Source organism: Mustelus asterias, chromosome 12, assembly GCF_964213995.1.
Source record: "Mustelus asterias chromosome 12, sMusAst1.hap1.1, whole genome shotgun sequence".
In the NCBI taxonomy this organism is placed as follows: Eukaryota; Metazoa; Chordata; class Chondrichthyes; order Carcharhiniformes; family Triakidae; genus Mustelus; species Mustelus asterias.
The window spans coordinates 98,043,941-98,064,255 of NC_135812.1; the positions used below are offsets into that span (position 1 = coordinate 98,043,941).

The window sequence follows — 20,315 nt, forward strand, 5'->3', positions numbered from 1 at the left end:
GTACAGAGCAGACAAGAAATGGTAATTGACAGACGGAATGTTGATGCCATCAACTTCCTTGATGCTTTACACACAAAAATATATTGCCCCACTGCAGTTACTAAATAATTTAAACAATTTTACCAGAAGTATCTAGCTTTAAATAGACACACACATGCACGCATACACATGCACACCACACACACACATTGTTTCAACTAAAGTTAAAATCCTAATTTGAGGAACTATGTCCTTCCAGAATCACATGCCCAATTTCATGCCAATTTTATGCATGAGGTAACTGGTTTTAACTGGAATTTTCATTTACAGTAATTTAATAAAAATGAAGATCACATGAACCAAGTGCAGGAAATCACATTCGTAATACAGTCTGGGCTCACAGCTAAACCATTAGTGCTCATTTATGAATAAGGATCATGCAGCTCCTGTTAAAACAAAGCCCTGAGAACATAAATTGCAAGAACAAATATCTCAGGGTTGATGCCCATGTGGCCATACTCAATTCCAATGAAGTCCCTATAGTCAACATTAGTAAGGATAATGTGTTCAGCTAGTAGTCAATGGACTGCAATGAACAGTTCTTAAACATTCTGGCAATAGCCCTATGACTAAGATATTACGATTATTCACAAATCAATACGGTGAAAAATCCACTTTCCTGTATTTGAAGTGACAGTTTAATTTACTGGGCAGTTTTGCTTCAGTGAAACATCTTTTAGAGAAGCAATTGCCAGAAACCATTCTTCAAACGTATTATTTACATATCACAGTTTAGTCACAGTTTTTGTCCCAGAGACGCTGACATGCTCTAATGGCATTTCAAATACAAGCCTATTGAAAAAAGGAAACTTGAAATGTATAAAAAAAATAATGCCTCAAATTATAGCAGTGTCAAGTTAAATATTTCCTCAACAAAATAATTGTAATGTAACACTCAAAGGCACAAGATTTCTCCTAAACATTTATTTGCTGAAAACAAGACAGAACATTTAATCTCAAAAATAAATTGAAAATTCCAATGTCAACCTATTTGTCAGTTTTCTATTATGTTCCTTGCAAGACGTCACAATGTATTATAGGTTTTCAATGTTAAATCTATGCACCTCAACAACTGACTCAGCAAGAAGAGTGTTGGGAAAAGTTACTGTCGGCCTACATGCCTTGGCCACTGGATGTCACTGTGGAGCTAAGGATCTGTGTCTCACATGCAAACTGTCAGGGCTGACACCACAAGTACAGGAAATAAATAAGATACAGAAGATGTTGTTTATTTTGTTTGCCATCCATTTAAACTTTTAGAATTAATATTCAAATTCTATTATTACTTTCTCATTTTCAGCCTCAGGTAAAGCATCAATAGTCTCTGGGATTTTCTACCTCCTGACTGGCTGTGGGCCTGTCTCTGATACCTCCATCTTTACCGAGAACAACAACAACTTCTTCTCAATCAACTGCTTCTTCGTGACCAGCTGATACCCATCAACCCCAGTGAGCTGTCAGTTCGGTGATTGTACTCTTACTTCAGAGTCAGAATGTCGGTTTGTATTTATATTAAGTCTTAGTGGCTGCAGTAAGTACTGTCTATTAATATGTGTATGTTGTCACCGGGAGTGACGTCACAGGTCGCTAGTGCAGGAACCTGGCAGAGTGAGTTGAATGGCTGAAAACCAGGGGCGGCACAGTGGTGCAGTGTTTAGCATTACTGCCTCACAGCGCCAGATACCCGGGTTCAATTCCGTGTGTGGAGTCTGCACGTTCTCCCCATGTCTGCATGGGTTTCCTTCCGGTGCTCCAGTTTCCTCCCACAGTCCAAAGTTGTGCGGGTTAGGTTGATTGGCCATGCTAAATTGACCCTTAGTGTCAGGGGGATTAGCAGGGTAAATGAGGGTTACAGGAATAGGGCCTGGGTGGGATTGTGGTCGGTACATTCTCAATGGGCCGAATGGCTTCCTTCTGTCGTGTAGGGATTCTGTGAAGCAGCAGCCTGTAGTGAACACACCTTGTAAATAAAGCACGTTAGTTCGAACTCTCCATGCTGCCGCGGAGCATCGATACCGCTTGCTTGCCACCCCAGAGGAGAAAAATAATAATAAAAAGTTGGAAAAAAGAAAAGCTTTTGCATGTCCTCCAGACATCATGGGCAAGGTGGACATAAGTAACGATCCTCTGCAGAGCAATTATAAAACTAGGGGTGTTTGGAAAAAGAGGCTGAAGCTCGGGTTGTTGCCTTGTTTAAATGAGAAAAGACAAGGTAGTTGCTGAAAACACATTGCCAAATTGGCATACAAGGAACCTCCGTTAGGAAGAAAATGGCAGCAGTTTTTGGCCCTGTGGGACCTTTTGATGAAAATGTGGAGCGATGGGGTTCCTATGTTGAGCGTTTTGACTATTGTGTGCAGGCAAGCAAAATTGCAGAAGATATTAGGGTGCCCAAGTTCCTGAGCACGATTGGAGGAAAAACATTCGATCTCCTTAGGAATTTAGTGCAACTGGAGAAGTCAGGCATTAAAACATGTGAACTAATGTAGAGATACCGCGAGCATACTATTCATCAAAGCCTTGGGTGATTGCAGAGTGTTTCAGACTCCACAAAAGACATCAAGAAGAGGAGGAACCAATTGCATAATTGATGACTATATTAAAAAGATGTGCAGAGTACTGAGAATTTGGTGATGTGCTGAATAAGATTCAGGACAGACTGGTCTGCTCCACGAAGCGAGGCATACAGAACTGGCTTATAGCCAAGAGTGGACTCTAAAAAAGACCATTGAAATTGCTGTTTCGAAGGCTGCGAAAGAAGTTCAGCAAGTGAGTTTGAATATTTGGATACACAGGCATTGATTCGGCCGGCATTTTAAGAGTTTTAAAACTCGTAACCGATGTGCAAAGCCAGGCCATTCAGCTGGGGAATGCTGGTACAAGGATTATACAATGGTTTTAAAAAGCAGAAGCTGTGGAAAATAGGTCACTTAGAGCGCCTGCTGGAAGAAAAAGCAAGCTACAAGCAAAAATAATAAGAACAGCAAAGCAAAACAGCATGTTAACAGAATAAAAGGAGAAATATTCATGCTATGCAAAAGGGTCAAGAGTATGAAAGACATCACAGTTAAATTGAAGATTAAAAAAGCCAAGCAAAATGCTTGATCGCACAGTCGGTACCCTGTGCTATCAGGTCGAAAATGGAGGCTGACTTGGAACAACTTGTGAAGACAGGAGTCTTAGAACCCGTCAGCATTAGTGAATGGGCTACACCAGTAGTACCAATCATTAAAAAGGATGGCTCCGTATGGATTTGCAGAGACTTCAAAGTCACCCTTAATCCAATGCTGTGCAGCAAAACAATAGCCCTTACACCACATTGATGCCGGTTTGCTGGATTGACAGGAGGCCAACAGTTTAGCAAAATCAACCTGAGCCAGGCATACTTACAGATGAATGTGAACAAGTCGTCACAGGAACTTCTAACAATCGTGGGACATAAAGATTATCATTTGGTATTAGATCAGCTCCAGCATTGTTTCAAAGAGGAATGGATCAGATCCTGAGCAGAGTCCATCTATCAGGGTGACATCTTAGTCACTGGAAGAGACGAAGAGGAACATCTTCGGAACTTGGATGCCACTCTTCAGAGATTAGAAGACTATGGACTGAGAGTTTGCAAGGACAAGTGAGAGTTCTTTCAGCCCTCTGTTAAGTATGTGGGACACGTGTGTGACGCCACAAATCTCCTTTGATGAGCACGGCTATCACAGAGACACTAAAATCTCAGAATATTAACCAGTTGTGATCCTTCTTAAGACTGTTGAACTCCTATGCAAGATTTGTTTCAAATTTTGCAACTATTTTAAAACCATTGTATAATCTGTGTTGCCAAAAGAAGAAGCGGTCAGATCAATGCAATAACACTTTTGTGCAAACAAAAGAAGCGTTGTTCAAATTTGAAGTCCTTACACATTTCGATCCTCCCTTACAATTAGTGTGACGCATCTCCTTATAGTGCAGGAGCGCTGGTATCCCACATCATGCCATTGAGTGAGGGAAGACCCATTGTCTTTGCATCTCTAACATTGAGCAAAGCTGAAAGTAACTACGCACAAATCGAAATTGAAGCACCTTAGGGACTATCTTTGGAGTAGAGATTCCACCAATTCTTGTACAGAAGGAAGTTCACACGGTTGACGGATCATCGTCCATTAATGACAATTTTGTACCACACACAGGAATTTTGTCACTTGTGGCAAGTAGAATGTAGATGGGTATCACTACTGTCTGCACGTACTTATACCATCAAGTATCGACAGTCAAAGAAGTCGCCATCGTAATGCAGATGGACTTTCACCATTACCAGTCATTCGTCAAAGTACTCGAATGGAGGTATCTTCTATTGGAACAGGTAGATAGTATACCAATCACTTCAGAGCAAGTGAAGAAATACACTGAGCAATCCGATCCTCTCCGAAGAAACGGACATGGTATTACTAGGTAAGACCTCAGAACTAAAACCTGACTTGAAACCATCCTCAAGACGATTGGACTGTCTGTACAGTCAGGATGTCTTCTTTGGGGGTTCAGAATGATCATTCCTTCACCATCGAGAAGACGAGTATTAAACAAATTATACGAGGGTCATTGCGGAATTGTGCACATGAAATAAATATCAGGGAGCTATTTCTGGTGGCCAGAATCAGACCCGGAGATTGAAGAGAAAGTTGGAACGTGCTCCTCATGAGTGAAAGTAAGAAATCTGCCACCCTTAGCACCATTGCATCCTTGGGAACGACCAGAAGAGGTTTGACAATGGGTGCACGTTGACTTCAATTCCTACTGATGTATAGAAATATCGCTCATTCAACAACCAAAATCTCTAAAATGATGAAGAGACAACTACGCTCAGCATTCAACTTGTGGGAACCTCAAAAATGAAAGAAATCGTTCCACCAAACAACAAGGACAGATAAACAGTGGGAAAACAAAGCAAAACATGGTCTCTTCCACCAAGGAGTGGTGGCCAGGATTTACTCCACAGGAGAGAAATGGATTCCTGCCATGATCCTTGCACAGGCTGGACCTGTATTGTACACCAATCAAACCAGAGGAAATGTGGACCAGCTGTTAGCGGGAAGAACCAATCCGCCGGAAATGGAAGCTGCTGAAAATCTGGATTCAACTGAACAAAGTCCTGACCTGAACCTTCCCGAAAGTCTGACACCGACGGACACTGTTGAGGAAAGCAACATTTCACCTGTAGACCAAACACAGAGTCAACCTCCAGTTACAAACTCGACGCTCGTCAAAACAACCACTGATGACGTTCATGCAAAGTCAAAAACGGCAGAGGTTACAACTAATGCAAAGAAATGCCAGAGGTTCATGATCAACAGTTCCGAGAGCGATGACCTCTAAACCACCTAACACATTGATTATTGTTTATTGATTATTGTTCATGTTACACTTGTTTGAAATTGTTGGCGATGTTCAATTTAAAGGGGGAGAAAATGTTATGTATTTACATTGAGTTTTTGGAGCTGCAGTACACGGTGTATTAATAAATGCATGTCGTCACTGGGAGTGACGTCACAGGTCGCCAGTGGGGGACACTGCCAGAGTGAAGAAGCAGCCTATTGTGAACACACCTTGTAAATAAAGCACCGTTAGTTTTAACCTTCTGTATTTCCTTGTGTCAATACCACAATATGTAACAGTGTGGGTTCAAGTCTCATTCCAGTATTGAGGGAGTGCTGCATTGTTGGAGCTACTGTCTTTGTCTACAGCCATACTTGTCTGAAAACATCTGATCTCATCTGATCTTGGAAGCTAAGCAGACTCAGGCCTGGTTAGTACTTGGATGGGAGACTGCCCGGGAATACCAGGTGCATTAGGATTTTGCAGCTACATCACCCATTCTCCACACAATCAATAGATAGGTAGGCAACTGATATCTGGAGAACCTGCACCCATGACCTGTTGTCATAGCGGAGAGATGCTGAAAGAATTCTTCATCCCCCATCATCCTTCACCCATCACAGTCCTGCTCCCCACTCCTCTATCCCCCACCTGCTACACCACAGGAGGTGTTTTTAAATTGTGAAACTGAAGCTCAATAATGAAAAACATCCCCAAAAATTCATTAAAGGTCATGTTGACAAGTGATTGTGGGATCAGAGGTGGAGAAGGATAATCCATTTGATGTTCCACTTTTCTCGTGTTCTGTACAACAAGTTTTAAAGGAGCAACCCCGGACATGGGAAGGATGTATGAGACTTGTGTCCCATTGGAGCTAATGGGGAAAAATGGAAAATCACTTGAGGGGAAAATGAGTAAGGAAACTATGCTTCTGGCAACGCAGAAGACATGAGAATTCCATTTGAAAAATGAATAGATTGCAAGATCAAGAATTCAGAACAAAAATTGGAGCCAGCAAAGGTGGTTAACTGGAGTTGTGGGAATTGTATTTGGGCTCAGAAGAGCTAGTGAGGCCAAATACATTGATAAAAAAGGATCATGGGTAGTGCCATCCAAAGGCAGTCTCTGATGGGGTCAGAGAACATGGAGCAAGTGAGCCTTGATTGAAGGATTGAACGCGTTTTAATTTTCAATGGCCCCAAAGACTTCAACGAAGTGAGGGTGTAGTGATTCATCCACTATACAGAGGGAGAATGAAGACTGTACAGGCTCCAACACAAACTGAGTGGTTCTTGGGAAAATCATTCATTTACCCTACCTGTGAATGGGTGAATCATTCCTGGCTTCACATCAGCGGTATCATTTTGCTGCAACTGAAGTGAGACGTCGCTGACTGCATTAACTAGTTCGTCAAAGAAATCTGCTATCTCATGGCAGTCACGGAGTAAAACATAACGATCCTGTCGATTCATAAAGTAGGAGTCACTCAGATTTGCTCTAGAGAGTGAAAAAAAAAGATTACATTAAGGCCTGAAGATTGCATTACTATTCCGGCTCCCAAAACGTCAGCACCTTCAGAACACTAACCAGCGTCACCGTGCAGAATGTAGCACACATCACACAGGCTCCACCCTCCCCAACATACCTGTCTGTCATTACCCACAGTGGTTTAAGATGTCATTGATTCACTGGGCAGGATGTTGCGAAAGAAATAATAGCAAGGTTACTAGTACTCATCACCATTAAAGAGTAAATCACACAACAATTTCTGGCACCTAAACATTTCTGCCTTTCACCTCTCCTCCCCCTCTATGACCCTTTTTCAACCTATTTTTTGACTAAGCTTTCAGTCACCCCTCCCAATATCTCCCTCTTTTGTTCAGTGTCAATTTGTGTCTGAAATGCACTGGTGAAAAGTACTGGGGCATTTTGCTATTAAAGGCACTATGTAAAAGCAAGCCACTGATATTTCCAAGTTGTTTCAGCCCTTACACAAACTACTTACACCTCCCAACTAATCAGCCTGATAAATCACAAAACCAATAACAAATGAGTGATGGCCATTATCATAATTAAAACTAAATGGAGTTTACATTAAGCACCCTCTTCACAATACACCGAATGAAGTCAGGAAGGGTTCAAGGTAAAAATAAATTGGGAAAAGTGTCCCAAATCCACTGCCACTTTTACCACGGGTTTGCGAAATATGCCTGTGTTGGAACCCACCGCCACTGCCATTTTTACCATGGATTAGCATAGCATGCCTGTGTTCCAACATGGAATGGTGGAACACTGTTATAATATTTAAATCAGGCTTTCACAGTACAACTGAATGGGAGAGACAAGAGCAGCTGGTTTTTAATAGCACAGCTTGTGGGCCAAGAGAAACCGGGTTTCTTCCCTCAAACAAACCTTTTGCTAGACATGTCTTCACCTCACTGCTGATACTCCCACCCCTGTCCAATACCTTTCAGCCTGAACCTCCTGAACCCCAATTTTACGACCACCACCCCACAACTCCAGTCCACCTACAACTTGTCTCTTCTCCCTACCACCATCCCGACCAACACCCCTTCAACTATGGAGTTGGACTTCTACAGTTAATTGCCCTGACCTGCAACTGTTCAGCATCTCAATCTGGGCAGCTGCCAGGCAGCAAACCAAATTCCTGCCGCTCTGTTCTCCACACCTCCATGATTTCCCAATTTGTTCTCATTACTACTGTGTTCTCACCTCCTCGCCCCGCTGCAAATATCAAGGTCAATACTATTTATAAATGTAACTTCTTTCATACTCACCCACTAATAATCACATTGTTATCAAAGAGATAGACTTTGATGTGTTGTAGTCCAATTGTCTCATTGAACCGCTCTGGAAGTAGGAATTTAAGAATTCCTCTGAGATCTGGCGTGTGATACAAAGAAACACGCACTTGATTTGGAAACTTCTTTAGCAGTGGAATCAGCATAGTTCGAGAATTCTTCTTGCCTAGATAGAGGACCACAATTACAGCAAGGATGGTCAACGCTCAGTTAAAACACCCAAGTCAAAATGTTCAATGGGGAAGATTTAATAAATTGCAGCCAAAATTTTGAAATTTTAAAAAGTATTTTCCACTTTGGAGAAGGCATTGTAGATGAGACCATAAGACATAGGAGCAGAAGTAGGCCATTTGGCCCATCAAGTCTGCTCCACTATTCAAAAAGATCATGACTGATCTGATATAAGCCTCATCTTCACTTTCCCACCTTATCCCCATAGTCCTTGATTCCCTTACTAATTAAAAATCTGTCCATCTCAGCCTTCAACATACTTAACGACCCAGCTTCTTCAGCCTTCTGCGATAAAGAAGGGTAGTGAATCCACAGATTCACTACCCTCAGAGAAGTAATTCCTCCTCATCTCTGTCTTAAATGGCGAACCCTTTGTTCTGAGATTTGGTCCTAGGCTCTCTCACAAAGGGAAACAACCTCACAGCATCTACCCTGTAAAGTCCTTTCAGAATTCTATATGTCCCAATAAAGTCGCCTTTCATTCTTCTAAACTCCAATGAGTTCAGGCCCAACCAACTCAACCGGTCTTCATAAGAAAATCCCTCCATACCCAGGATCAACTTAGTGGACTTTCTCTGGACTGCCTCCAATGCCAGTATATATTTCCTTAGGTAAAGGGATCAAAACTGTTCACAGTATTTTAGATGTGGTCTAACTAGTATCTTGAATAATTTTAGCAAGACTTTCCTAGTTTTATACTCCATTCCGTTTGAAATAAAGGCCAACATTACTTTTATCTTCCCTGTTCCCTGTTGAACTTGCATGCTAGCTTTCTGTGATTTATGCACAAGGACCCCCAAATCCCCTCTGTGCTGCAGCTTTATGCAGTCTTTCTCTATTTAAATAATATTCAGCGCCTTTATTCTTCCTACCAAAGTACATAACATCACATACATTACATTCCATTGCCAAGTTTTTGCCCTCTCACTTAACATGAGTACACCCCTCTGTGTCTCATCACTTCCCTTCCCACCTAATTTTGTGTCATCTGCAAACTTGGCAATAGTACATTCACTTCCCTTGGTCGAGTCATTAATATTTATTGTAAATATATATTATTGACTTGATAATGACTCCAGCACTGATCCCTATGGCGTGCCAATAGTCACAGGTTGCCATCCTGAAAATGCCCCTCCATCCCAACTCTCTGCCTACTGTTAGTTAGCCAATCCTCTATCCATGCTAGATTTTGAACTAGTGGTTTACAAGAGACAAGCCTAGCCTGTGAACTGTCCATTATTCATCACCCCATACTACACACTAGTAATGACTGAAAATATAGGCACAGCATGCTCTCAGCTTCAACTTACATCAATTGTGTTCAGACCCAAGTGTAGTCAATGGAGGAGGAGGAGGGAAAGAAGCAATTAGCATCTTGTTTTGTCCCTTAGAGAGGAATAGCCTTAATTCTGTTTCCCATTTTATTTGCATATTCTTCCAATTAAAAAAGAACTTGGGATTCGCTGTTACCAAATTAAAAATAGGCCATAACAGGAACCTTCTTGTAGAAATCTATAAGAATATTTGTTCACCCATAACTCACAGTTAAGGCGTACAAGCCTAATCAACACACTTATCTTTGTCTCGCCAATAGAAGCTACTGGCAATACCTTTCACTGTCTTTTCAAATTACAATTCACAATAACGAATGCGCTGTAGGTGGCAAACTACAGCTTTGTTTATTAGAATGCAATGTATATTAATGAGAGAAAGTAAATATAGGGCATACAACATATGTCTGGCCTTCATTAACCAACTATAACATTAATTATTACAATTTCAATAACTAACCTGCAGCCTCATTATGATAATGTTATGTTACATTTAAGGAAAATCTAAACTTTATAAAGGTAACAATTGTTACCTTCTACACACCTCTTGACCCTCTTATGCAATCTAGCAGAACAGAAACTCTAAGATCAGATAGCATAGCCTCCTCCTGTGATCTTTGCAATGTTTCTTCTATGCAATCTACCTGATAAAATCAAGGAGATAAAATATATATTTTGTTAGTTGAAACAGAAATATTAATTCCATTGGAGCTAATAAAACTTCAAGATTTCATTTTGTAAATTTCAAACATTAAACATACTTAAACTTCAATATTTTATTGTTACTTCCTCAGTGTAACTTAAAGGAGGACAGTGGGAAGAGACATCATCGGTACAAGATTTGCATATTTTCAAGAATCATTCAAAAATCAGAATAACTTCAAGTCTGGACAGATTTTCTGACAATGTTAGGGATGCTCCAAATGGATTGTGTGTGCATTTCATTACAAATCAAATGCCAATTATGTCAATTATACAGATGAGGTCCAGAATCACCACATTAAGAAAATGTATTTGTACAATTTGTTCCCAATTGAGTTATAGATCCACAATTACACTGTTGAAAATGCAAGCTTTTGTAAGATCGATATGCTTTTGGACTGTGTTTCATAATTCAGGGTAAAAAGGAGGAAAGGGGTTCATGTGATCTATTCTGAATTCTACCTGACAACAAGCCCAGATGACGTATTTGCTAGAGAATAAAAAGGGGCTTACAGGTTGTTTTGTTGGAATGAAAGCACTTGTAGACAATAGCGAAAGCAGCTATGGTGATACTGGATAGACGGAGGAGCGAGAGAGGAGAGCGGGGGCGGGGGGGTTGGAGTGGGGGGGGGGGGGGGAGAGCCGGGGGGGGTCGAGGAGAGCGGGGGTGGGTCGAGGAGAGCGTGGAGGTCGGGGAGAGCGGGGGGGGGGGGGGGGGGGGGGGGGAGGTAAGAGGAGAGCAACAAGGGGGAGGAGAACTGGGGGGGTGTGCGGGGGGGGGGAATGTGGGGGGAGCCAGGGAGAATGTAGGTGGGGGGGACGAGACCAGGAGGTGAAGGAGAGAGGGGGAGGAGAGCGAGGGGAACAGGAGGAAGAGAGTTGGGGGAAAAGAGAGAGGGAGAAAGAGAGAGAGGGAAACAGAGGAGGGAGAGGGCAAGAGAGAGATAAGGGGAGACAGGAGTGGGGTGGATGGGAGAGAGAAAGTGGATATTCAGTCTCAGCTCTTCTAACCTCAAGCCTAAAATGTACAAACAAATTAGGGCCGTCTAACTGTGCTCAGTAACTTACAAACAGTGACAATTACCTGTATATTGAGTAGCTTAAAAGGGAAAGACCAGTTTAGCAGAAGTTCAAAACACTGAATGATATTTTTAAAAGTACAACCATTGCATTCATAGGAAGGCTGCCCTGAATGTTTTCCCAGTAAGCACATTGTTTTGAGCGACTTCACTATCAAAATGAAGCCAAAATAAAAATTTGGAGTCCAAACTAATTCAGTGCCCAAAAATCTCAAGGATCCAATTCTGCAGAGGGCAACATGTTTACCCATCCTGCTCACTGTCATATTTTGCAAATGACCATGGATTTCTTGACCACTGCTTTGCATGTACAATTGTGCCCCAAACTTCCCCAAACTAGACAAAGGGCTCGGCAAACATCAGGGCTCAGTTCTGAAGAAGAGCTGTATCCAATTTGAAACATTAGCAGTTTCTCTCTTCACAGAAACTGCCAGGTCAGCTGAGTACTTTTTTCTGTTTTTAATTCATATTTCCAGCATTTGCAGTTTCTGCTTTGATATCAGGGATCAAAGAGAGTCTTTTAATTCCCCTCAAATAGGAGTTAGTTCCCCTTCCTATCCCCACATCCAGCTGAATCCCAGGCACAAAAGGTGGCAACAGGATAATCTACTCACAGGTCTTCTTAGAAGTGCCACTTGTCCCAGCAGAGGGATATGACAGCAGTAAGTAACGGCCCCATTTCGTGGAGAACCATTCCTTTGTGCAAACAATTTAAGCACAAAGCAATGCTGGATTCTCCATGCACCTGAAGTTACAATATGGTGCTTTGCCCAAGTCATTTGTGGGCTTTACTATACCTCGTGCTATAATTACCATAATTAATCCACAATTCCCATAAAAACACAAAATAAAATACCATTCAATAATTAACTTCTGTGGTCCTCCAGTACGTTACCCACCAGCTCCTGTTCCAAAGGTCCTGTTCCGAGGTATAAAGATGCCATAACTATTCTCTCCTTAGCCATTTTGATGTGTTCCTATTCACAAAGATCAAAACAAAACATCAAATGAATTGCTTATTCAGGGAGCCAGTGCAGACATGATGAGCTAAATATCTCCTTCTGCGCTGCAACAATTCTGCAATTCACTTCACGATTATGCAAATTTATAATGACGGCTTGGTGATTAGCAGTGCTGCCTCACAGCGCCAAGGACTGGGTAAGATACTCTTTTGGAGAGTCAGTGCAGACTCGATGGGCTGAATGACATCATTCTGCACTGTAGGAATTCTATGGTTCTATGCTACTGCTATTAAACTGAGGCAAAAGGGATACATTAGAAATTGAAAGCCTAATCCCCATTAATGTAGACTATACTCTAGTCTCACTGACCCATTCTGCCTGTTCATATGTATGACAGTAAAATCAGTGTTGGCAATTTATTATAATCATTGTTTTGATTACAATTTGTTGTTTAATTATATTATGTTTGAAAAAAAACAGGATCTTTCTAAAAATAAGTACAACTACGTCAAATAATCATTATTGATTGTTACTGTTTTCTCATGATAACTTTTATCCCATTATGATTTACTTTATACGGGTACAATTTTAAAATGAAATGTCCTTCTCTATTTAATCTCACAGATTTAATACAACCTAGAATTAAAGCAGTTTATTTTAAAGCTCTGACCAATTTCTTCACAAATAACAAAGATAATGAATTTATACTTTACATTTTGCAATGTGTCAATGTTATGCTCATTAATCTGTGAATGAAAATTTCCCACATTTTTTAAACCCAGTGTCAGACACAGCACGAGCTGGACAGAATATTACTCCACACTTGAATTCCTAAATCAGCCTCAGAAAAACATATCCGACATTACATTTATATTACTCACACCTGTCCCCCTCCTTCTTCTGGGCAAGACCTCAAGTCATCATTGAAATTTAAGCTGTTTTGTACAGAATACTAACACTCAACACCAAATTGGCTCAGAGTGAGAAAAACCATTTCGCTCGAGTCATCTGCTGCCACAGAAGGGGCAAACTCAATCCCGTGTCAAAGCGGAATGAAACGCAGATTGCAGAGATGAAAGAATGCACTGCAGCCTGCCCACCTTTCCATTTGTTATCACTGCCTCATTGCAGTAAAGTAGAAGTGCGCATATTTAAAACACAAATTCTATCTTCAGCGCACTTAACTTTCTTCATCCACCTAGGGATGTTGGCATTACTGATGAGGCGCCATCCTAATTGGCCTCAGATGGTAGTGGACCTTCTTCTTGATCTGAAGTGTTGTCACAACCATCACTTCAGTGCACAGGCAAGAGTCAACTATGTTGAAGTGGAACTGATGTTACATACAGGGCACATCATGTGAGGACTGCAGATGTCCTCCAAATGACATGACTGAACCAGTTGAGATTTTTAAGACAACGTGACAGCTTCATCGACTTAATTCAAATTCTCAAACTACCATGGTAAGATTCAAACTCAGGTTCTCTGGTTTTTTAATCCAGATCTCAGGAATACAGCAACAAACCACTACATTACCGCACTGAGGAGTCAACTCTAAAAACTTCCACAAAAAGCTATTAAAAAAAAACACTTCAACTTTACTCTCAAACATGACTGGAAACGACTGATCAAACTTAGATACAGAAAGAAACAAGACAAAGTTTCATCCTCTGATCATGAAGAAGAAGGAACAAGTACCATAGCAAAATCTCAACCAGCATTAACACTCTAACTGAAAAACATTACACTTTATGATACAGTGCAGGAGCCTAAGATATGCATGTACAATGGTAATGTATAAATAAAATCATGAGGCATTTTTCCAGAGTAATTGATGTGAATAGAGTTGGGCTTGTGGAAGAGCATATACAAAAGACAATTTCAGCATTAGAAAATGGAATGGTATTGGCATTTATTGACCAAATATAGAAACAAGAAGATATGGTTCACCTGCCCTGAATTCAATCAAATCCAGCTTGTTCATTTAAATCAACTCATTAACTCACCTTCATTGTATCATAGAATTCTGAGGGGGAATTCAGGATCTTCACCTGACTGCCTGAAATTCCAAAAGTTGGAACAAGTTCCCCAATCCACTGGAATCGCTGAATGTTGTGCGCAGAAACACAGCAAGGAGGAGACGGCAGGTCAGCCTGTGGTTTGGTTTGACACAATAATGGAGCCAACAGCAGATATGAGGATCTAGCCACAAAAAAAGTTTTGTTTAAAAAATAGCAGCATGTTGGTTGAGTACAAGAATTTACATGGACAACACTTGTTACATGTTGATCGAGTGGTTAAAAAGTTATTCAATTAATGGAAATTAGCAGTTTGATCATCATTTATCACAGCACACTGATAATTAATGTAGATTCAATCTCCACTTCTCTGCTACTTATGGTATTTTTCAAAACGTAAGCTTTTCTCAATGCACAATGTATGTTTTTAAATGCACTCTGGCTCATTACGAGGGACCATTTTGGTCGGAAAATCAGACATATAATAGACATGGGGCACAAAGCAGATCTCAAATCTGACTGCTTATTCATCCATTCACTTAAGATATCTTAGAAAATTAAAGGCAAGATTTCGACACTTTAGCTCCCATGCACGTCTTGTGATGATTTACTGCACTGGGACCTCTGCTATTTGTGATATATATAAATGATTTGGAAGAAGGTGCAACTGGTGTTATCAGCAAATTTGCGGATGACACGAAGTTGGCTGGACTTGCGGATAGCAATGAACATTGTCGGACAATGCAGCAGGATATAGATAGGCTGGAAAATTGGGCAGAGAAATGGCGGATGGAATTTAATCCAGATAAATGCGAAGTGATGCATTTTGGAAGAACTAATGTAGGGGGGAGTTATACAATAAATGGCAGAGCCATCAAGAGTATAGAAACACAGAGGGACCTAGGTGTGCAAGTCCACAAATCCTTGAAGGTGGCAGCACAGGTGGAGAAGATGGTGAAGAAGGCATATGGTATGCTTGCCTTTATAGGACAGGGTATAGAGTATAAAAGCTGGAGTCTGATGTTGCAGCTGTATAGAACGCTGGTTAGGCCACATTTGGAGTACTGCGTCCAGTTCTGGTCGCCCCACTACCAGAAGGACGTGGAGGCTTTAGAGAGAGTGCAGAGAAGGTTTACCAGGATTTTGCCTGGTATGGAGGGTCTTAGCTATGAGGAGAGATTGGGTAAACTGGGGTTGTTCTCCCTGGAAAGACGGAGAATGAGGGGAGACCTCATTGAGGTGTACAAAATTATGATGGGTATAGATAGGGTGAACAGTGGGAAGCTTTTTCCCAGGTCGGAGGTGATGATCACGAGGGGTCACGGGCTCAAGGTGAGAGGGGCGAGGTATAACTCAGATATCAGAGGGATGTTTTTTTACACAGAGAGTGGTGGGGGCCTGGAATGCGCTGCCAAGTAGGGTGGTGGAGGCAGACACGCTGACATCGTTTAAGACTTACCTGGATAGTCACATGAGCATTCTGGGAATGGAGGGATACAAACAAATGGTCTAGTTGGACCAATGAGCAGCACAGGCTTGGAGGGCCAAAGGGCCTGTTTCCTGTGCTGTACTGTTCTTTGTTCTTTGTTAAATTACAAATTCCAACCAAAAAGCTGAACAGGCTGTCAATTTCTCAGGGAGATCCTCCTGATCAGTCAAGGCATACAGAGAGAAAGGTTTTGCTTGTGCTTCACTTCAGCCATTGTTAGTAATGCATAATGAGAGTTATGGTCTTTGTCCTGACCCATAACATTTTATAACATAAATCTGCCATCGACTGATAGAAATGACCAAAGGACAAGTTTTAATGTTTTAAAACTTTTACTGTAACAAACAAATTAAAATCAACATAGATTAAAGATTATTTAACAGACAGCTAATACACAAAACCAAGGAATAGGTATTTTTGCATTATCAACAATTGCAATACATTTTACAACCCTTTTTGCCGTGCATTATACCTCTGGCAAATGGTTAGCATTAAAGGAACACACCAAGGTAGGTGGTGTTGTGGATAGTTTGGAGGGATGTCAGAAGTTGCAGCGAGACATAGATAGAATGCAAGACTGGGCGGAGAAGTGGCAGATGGACTTCAACCCGGATAAGTGTGTGGTGATCCATTTTGGCAGATCCAATGGGATGAAGCAGCAGTATAATATGAAGGGTACCATTCTTAGCAGTGTAGAGGATCAGAAGGACCTTGGGGTCCGGGTCCATAGGACTCTTAAATCGGCCTCGCAGGTGGAGGATGCGGTCAAGAAGGCGTACGGCGTACTGGCCTTCATTAATCGAGGGATTGAGTTTAGGAGTCGGGAGATAATGCTGCAGCTTTATAGGACCCTGGTTAGACCCCACTTGGAGTACTGCGCGCAGTTCTGGTCACCTCATTACAGGAAAGATGTTGAAGCCATTGAAAGGGTGCAGAGGAGATTTACAAGGATGTTGCCTGGATTGGGGGGCATGCCTTATGAGGATAGGTTGAGGGAGCTTGGTCTCTTCTCCCTGGAGAGACGAAGGATGAGAGGTGACCTGATAGAGGTTTACAAGATGTTGAGAGGTCTGGATAGGGTAGACTCTCAGAGGCTATTTCCAAGGGCTGAAATGGTTGCTACGAGAGGACACAGGTTTAAGGTGCTGGGGGGTAGGTACAGAGGAGATGTCAGGGGTAAGTTTTTCACTCAGAGGGTGGTGGGTGAGTGGAATCGGCTGACGTCGGTGGTGGTGGAGGCAAACTCGTTGGGGTCTTTTAAGAGACTTCTGGATGAGTACATGGGATTTAATGGGATTGAGGGCTATAGATAGGCCTAGAGGTGGGGATGTGATCGGCGCAACTTGTGGGCCGAAGGGCCTGTTTGTGCTGTGGCTTTCTATGTTCTATGTTCTATACATCTAAAGTTACTCCAACTTTCCCTGTCTGCTAAGTTGAAAGATCCTGCGTCCTTCAAATTTTGTCCCGCGCAGCCTGAGTCTTCCAGAAACGACTTCCAGAAACAAGGTTCACTTAATCGACTTCTTGTTCCTCAAGCTCCAAAAGTCCAGTTGTTTCTGTTCTTTTCCTTTCGCACAGGAACCCAATTCTTACAAGCAGCCTATTTGATTAAATCCAAAATGGTTCACCCAGCTCTTACAGCTGTAGCTTTGTAGCTTCTCCAAAAAGCAGTAATCTGCCTTATCTCCCTCTACATGTTTCATAAAGCACCTCCTCCTTTACTGAGAGTTATTGCAGAAGCTGTGGAAATTATTTGATATTTCAATAGGTTTCTGTTAGCTTCTCTCCCATGGCCACCAGATCACATGGACCTGTCTCCGAACAGAAATGTTTAGTATGACCATCATTCCCTTTTCCAGTATGTTCTGTTTCACCTTAAGTTAAAGAAGACATTTTAACACATAACCATCTTGAAGTCCAATGTTTGCAACAAGAAGAATAGATCAGCAATCAGCAGTTTTATCTGATTTTGGAATCAGTTGCCAATCTACAAAGAAAATCTTATTCTCTCATTGGGCACCTGCTTACAACAATCAGAATCTGTGTCCTTAAAGATATACTGCTACACTATAGCAAGAGAGTAATACACTCTGCTTTGCATGGTGTAATACTCAGTCATTATAAAACAGTGCATCCGAGAGTATTGTCTTGAAAATATTATTGCAAACAATACTCAAATAATATGTTATATATCTTCTCAAACTATTTTCTAAGGCTCAATAAAATTTTTACTGTGTGGAAACAAAAGCAGATAATGCTAACTCTAAACTCAGCCACAACATTTGTGTAACATAAAAATACACAGGAACAGGAGTAATTCATTCAGCCTCCAAAGTCATTCCCTTTCTAACAGCACCTTTACAGCACTTCAAGAAAATAACTCACCAGCTTCCAAAGTGATAAATGCTGGCCTTGCCGATAAAACACACATTCCATGAACGAATAAAAAAAAAATCATGGCTGCTCTGTACCTCAACTTAATTTGTCGACCTTAGCTCCATATCCCTTGACACGTGTCTAACAACAATCAATTGATCTGCCTTGAAAACTCCAACTGCTCCAGCATCTACAACCTGAAACAATTAGCGTTTTCAAGGCTGAATACAAGTGGAATACAATCTCTAACACATGGTCAGATCTAATGAGCAAAATTCATTTTGTCAGATATCAAATCAACCTAAGTGATTTATAGATCAAACAATGTAACTTCACATCACATCTTTTTTTGCCATACATTGATAAAATAGAAATAATAAAAGTTAGAAGTGGATATTCAATTGTAAAATCAAAGGACATCAACACACTAATTGTGAAGTGACTATAGTGATTTCACTGTTAAACCTGTATATAAACAAGTTAGTGTTAAAATATGAGATTTATGAGATTGTTATGCTTTGGGACAGTGTCTTCAAATTTAGATGGGCTCTAACATTTTTAAGTTTAAGTTTATTTATTAGTGTCACAAGTAGGCTTACATTAACACTGCAATGAAGTTACTATGAAAATCCACTAGTTGCCACACTCCGGTGCCTGCTCGGGTACACTGAGGGAGAATTTAACATTTAAAATTTCAGACTGTGGGAGGAAACTGGGGCACCCGGAGGAAACCCATGCAGACACGGGGAGAACTTGCAGACTTCGCACAGATACTGACCCAAGTCAGGATCGAATCCAGGTCCCTGGTGCTGTGAGGCAGCAGTGCTGGTTTGCCTGACAACAGAGGAGTGATTTGGCCATTAAAGATTAAAAGGAGGCCCAAGTTGTTTTGCTGCAGGGAAGGTGCCAGATGGTCACATGTGGAAACCATGAAAGAAGTATCCGTACTTAGAGTTTTACTGGGAGTCTCCAAAGTCCCAAGAGGGTGTTGAGAAGGTCAGGTTGTAAATAATCATACTTCAAACTATCCATTTAATTCCAGAATATGATAGAGGTGGGGTCTAAAGGACAACTAATCAGCATTTCTACCTGGATACGAGGCCATGTGAATCACTTTACCAGGGGATGGGTTGTAGAGGAAGCCATTTTTAAAATCAGGATACAGGCTTTCCGAATGATCTCTGAACACCACAGAGAAAGTTAGTCTGTCAGAATCCAGGACAGAGCAACGAGAGGCCAAAATACAGGTGGGAGCTTGCACTCGGATTAGAAAGACCAAATTTGTGATGAGTTAGAACAAGGCTGGAAGATTCATCTTGTTGGCAATAAAGAGAGAATCGCCGGGAAAACTTTCACCATGAAGGATAGTTCTGGGATGAAAAGTTAACTGGCTGAGAAAGGGAAAAGAGCACTTGTTAGCTAAGAACACCTTTGGGATGGTTCCAAGAGAATTAAATACAAATTTAAAGGGCAGTGATTTGATTTATTACTGTCACATGTATTATACAGTGAAAAGTATTGTTTCTTGCGCACTATACCATTGTTCATTGAGAAGGAAAGGACAGAGTGCAAAATGCAGTGTTACAATCATAGCGAGACTGTAGAGAAAGATCAACTTAATGCGAGATAGGTCCATTCAAAAGTTTGATGGCAGCTGAAGCTGTTCTTGAGTCGGTTGGTACGTGACCTCAGACTTTTGTATCTTTTTCCTGATGGAAGAGAGAATGACTGGGGTACGTGGGGTCCTTAATTATGCTGGCTGTTTTTCCGAGGCAGCAAGACGTGTAGACAGAGTCAATGGGTGGGAGGCTGATGGATTGGGCTACATTCACGGTCCTTTGCAGTTTCTTGCAGTCTTGGGTAGAGCAGGAGCCATACCAAACTGTGATATAACCAGAAAGA

The 20,315-nt window shown here is 41.3% G+C and overlaps 1 protein-coding gene and 1 pseudogene across 2 annotated transcripts in view; one reads left to right on the top strand and one right to left on the bottom strand.

The window, feature by feature from the left end:
* The window catches only part of pgs1 (phosphatidylglycerophosphate synthase 1), a 57,815-nt gene that overhangs the window by 34,972 nt on the left and 2,528 nt on the right, over nucleotides 1-20,315 (bottom strand). For both annotated transcript variants that reach the window (XM_078225683.1, XM_078225684.1), the window contains exons 2-6: nucleotides 14,537-14,732; nucleotides 12,468-12,545; nucleotides 10,332-10,431; nucleotides 8,202-8,391; nucleotides 6,722-6,900 (exon numbers count right to left, since the gene is read on the bottom strand). In XM_078225683.1, the coding sequence (XP_078081809.1) occupies nucleotides 6,722-6,900; nucleotides 8,202-8,391; nucleotides 10,332-10,431; nucleotides 12,468-12,545; nucleotides 14,537-14,732 (743 nt within the window). The remainder of the gene's footprint in view (nucleotides 1-6,721; nucleotides 6,901-8,201; nucleotides 8,392-10,331; nucleotides 10,432-12,467; nucleotides 12,546-14,536; nucleotides 14,733-20,315) is intronic.
* LOC144502173 (5S ribosomal RNA) lies at nucleotides 5,764-5,882 on the top strand (annotated as a pseudogene).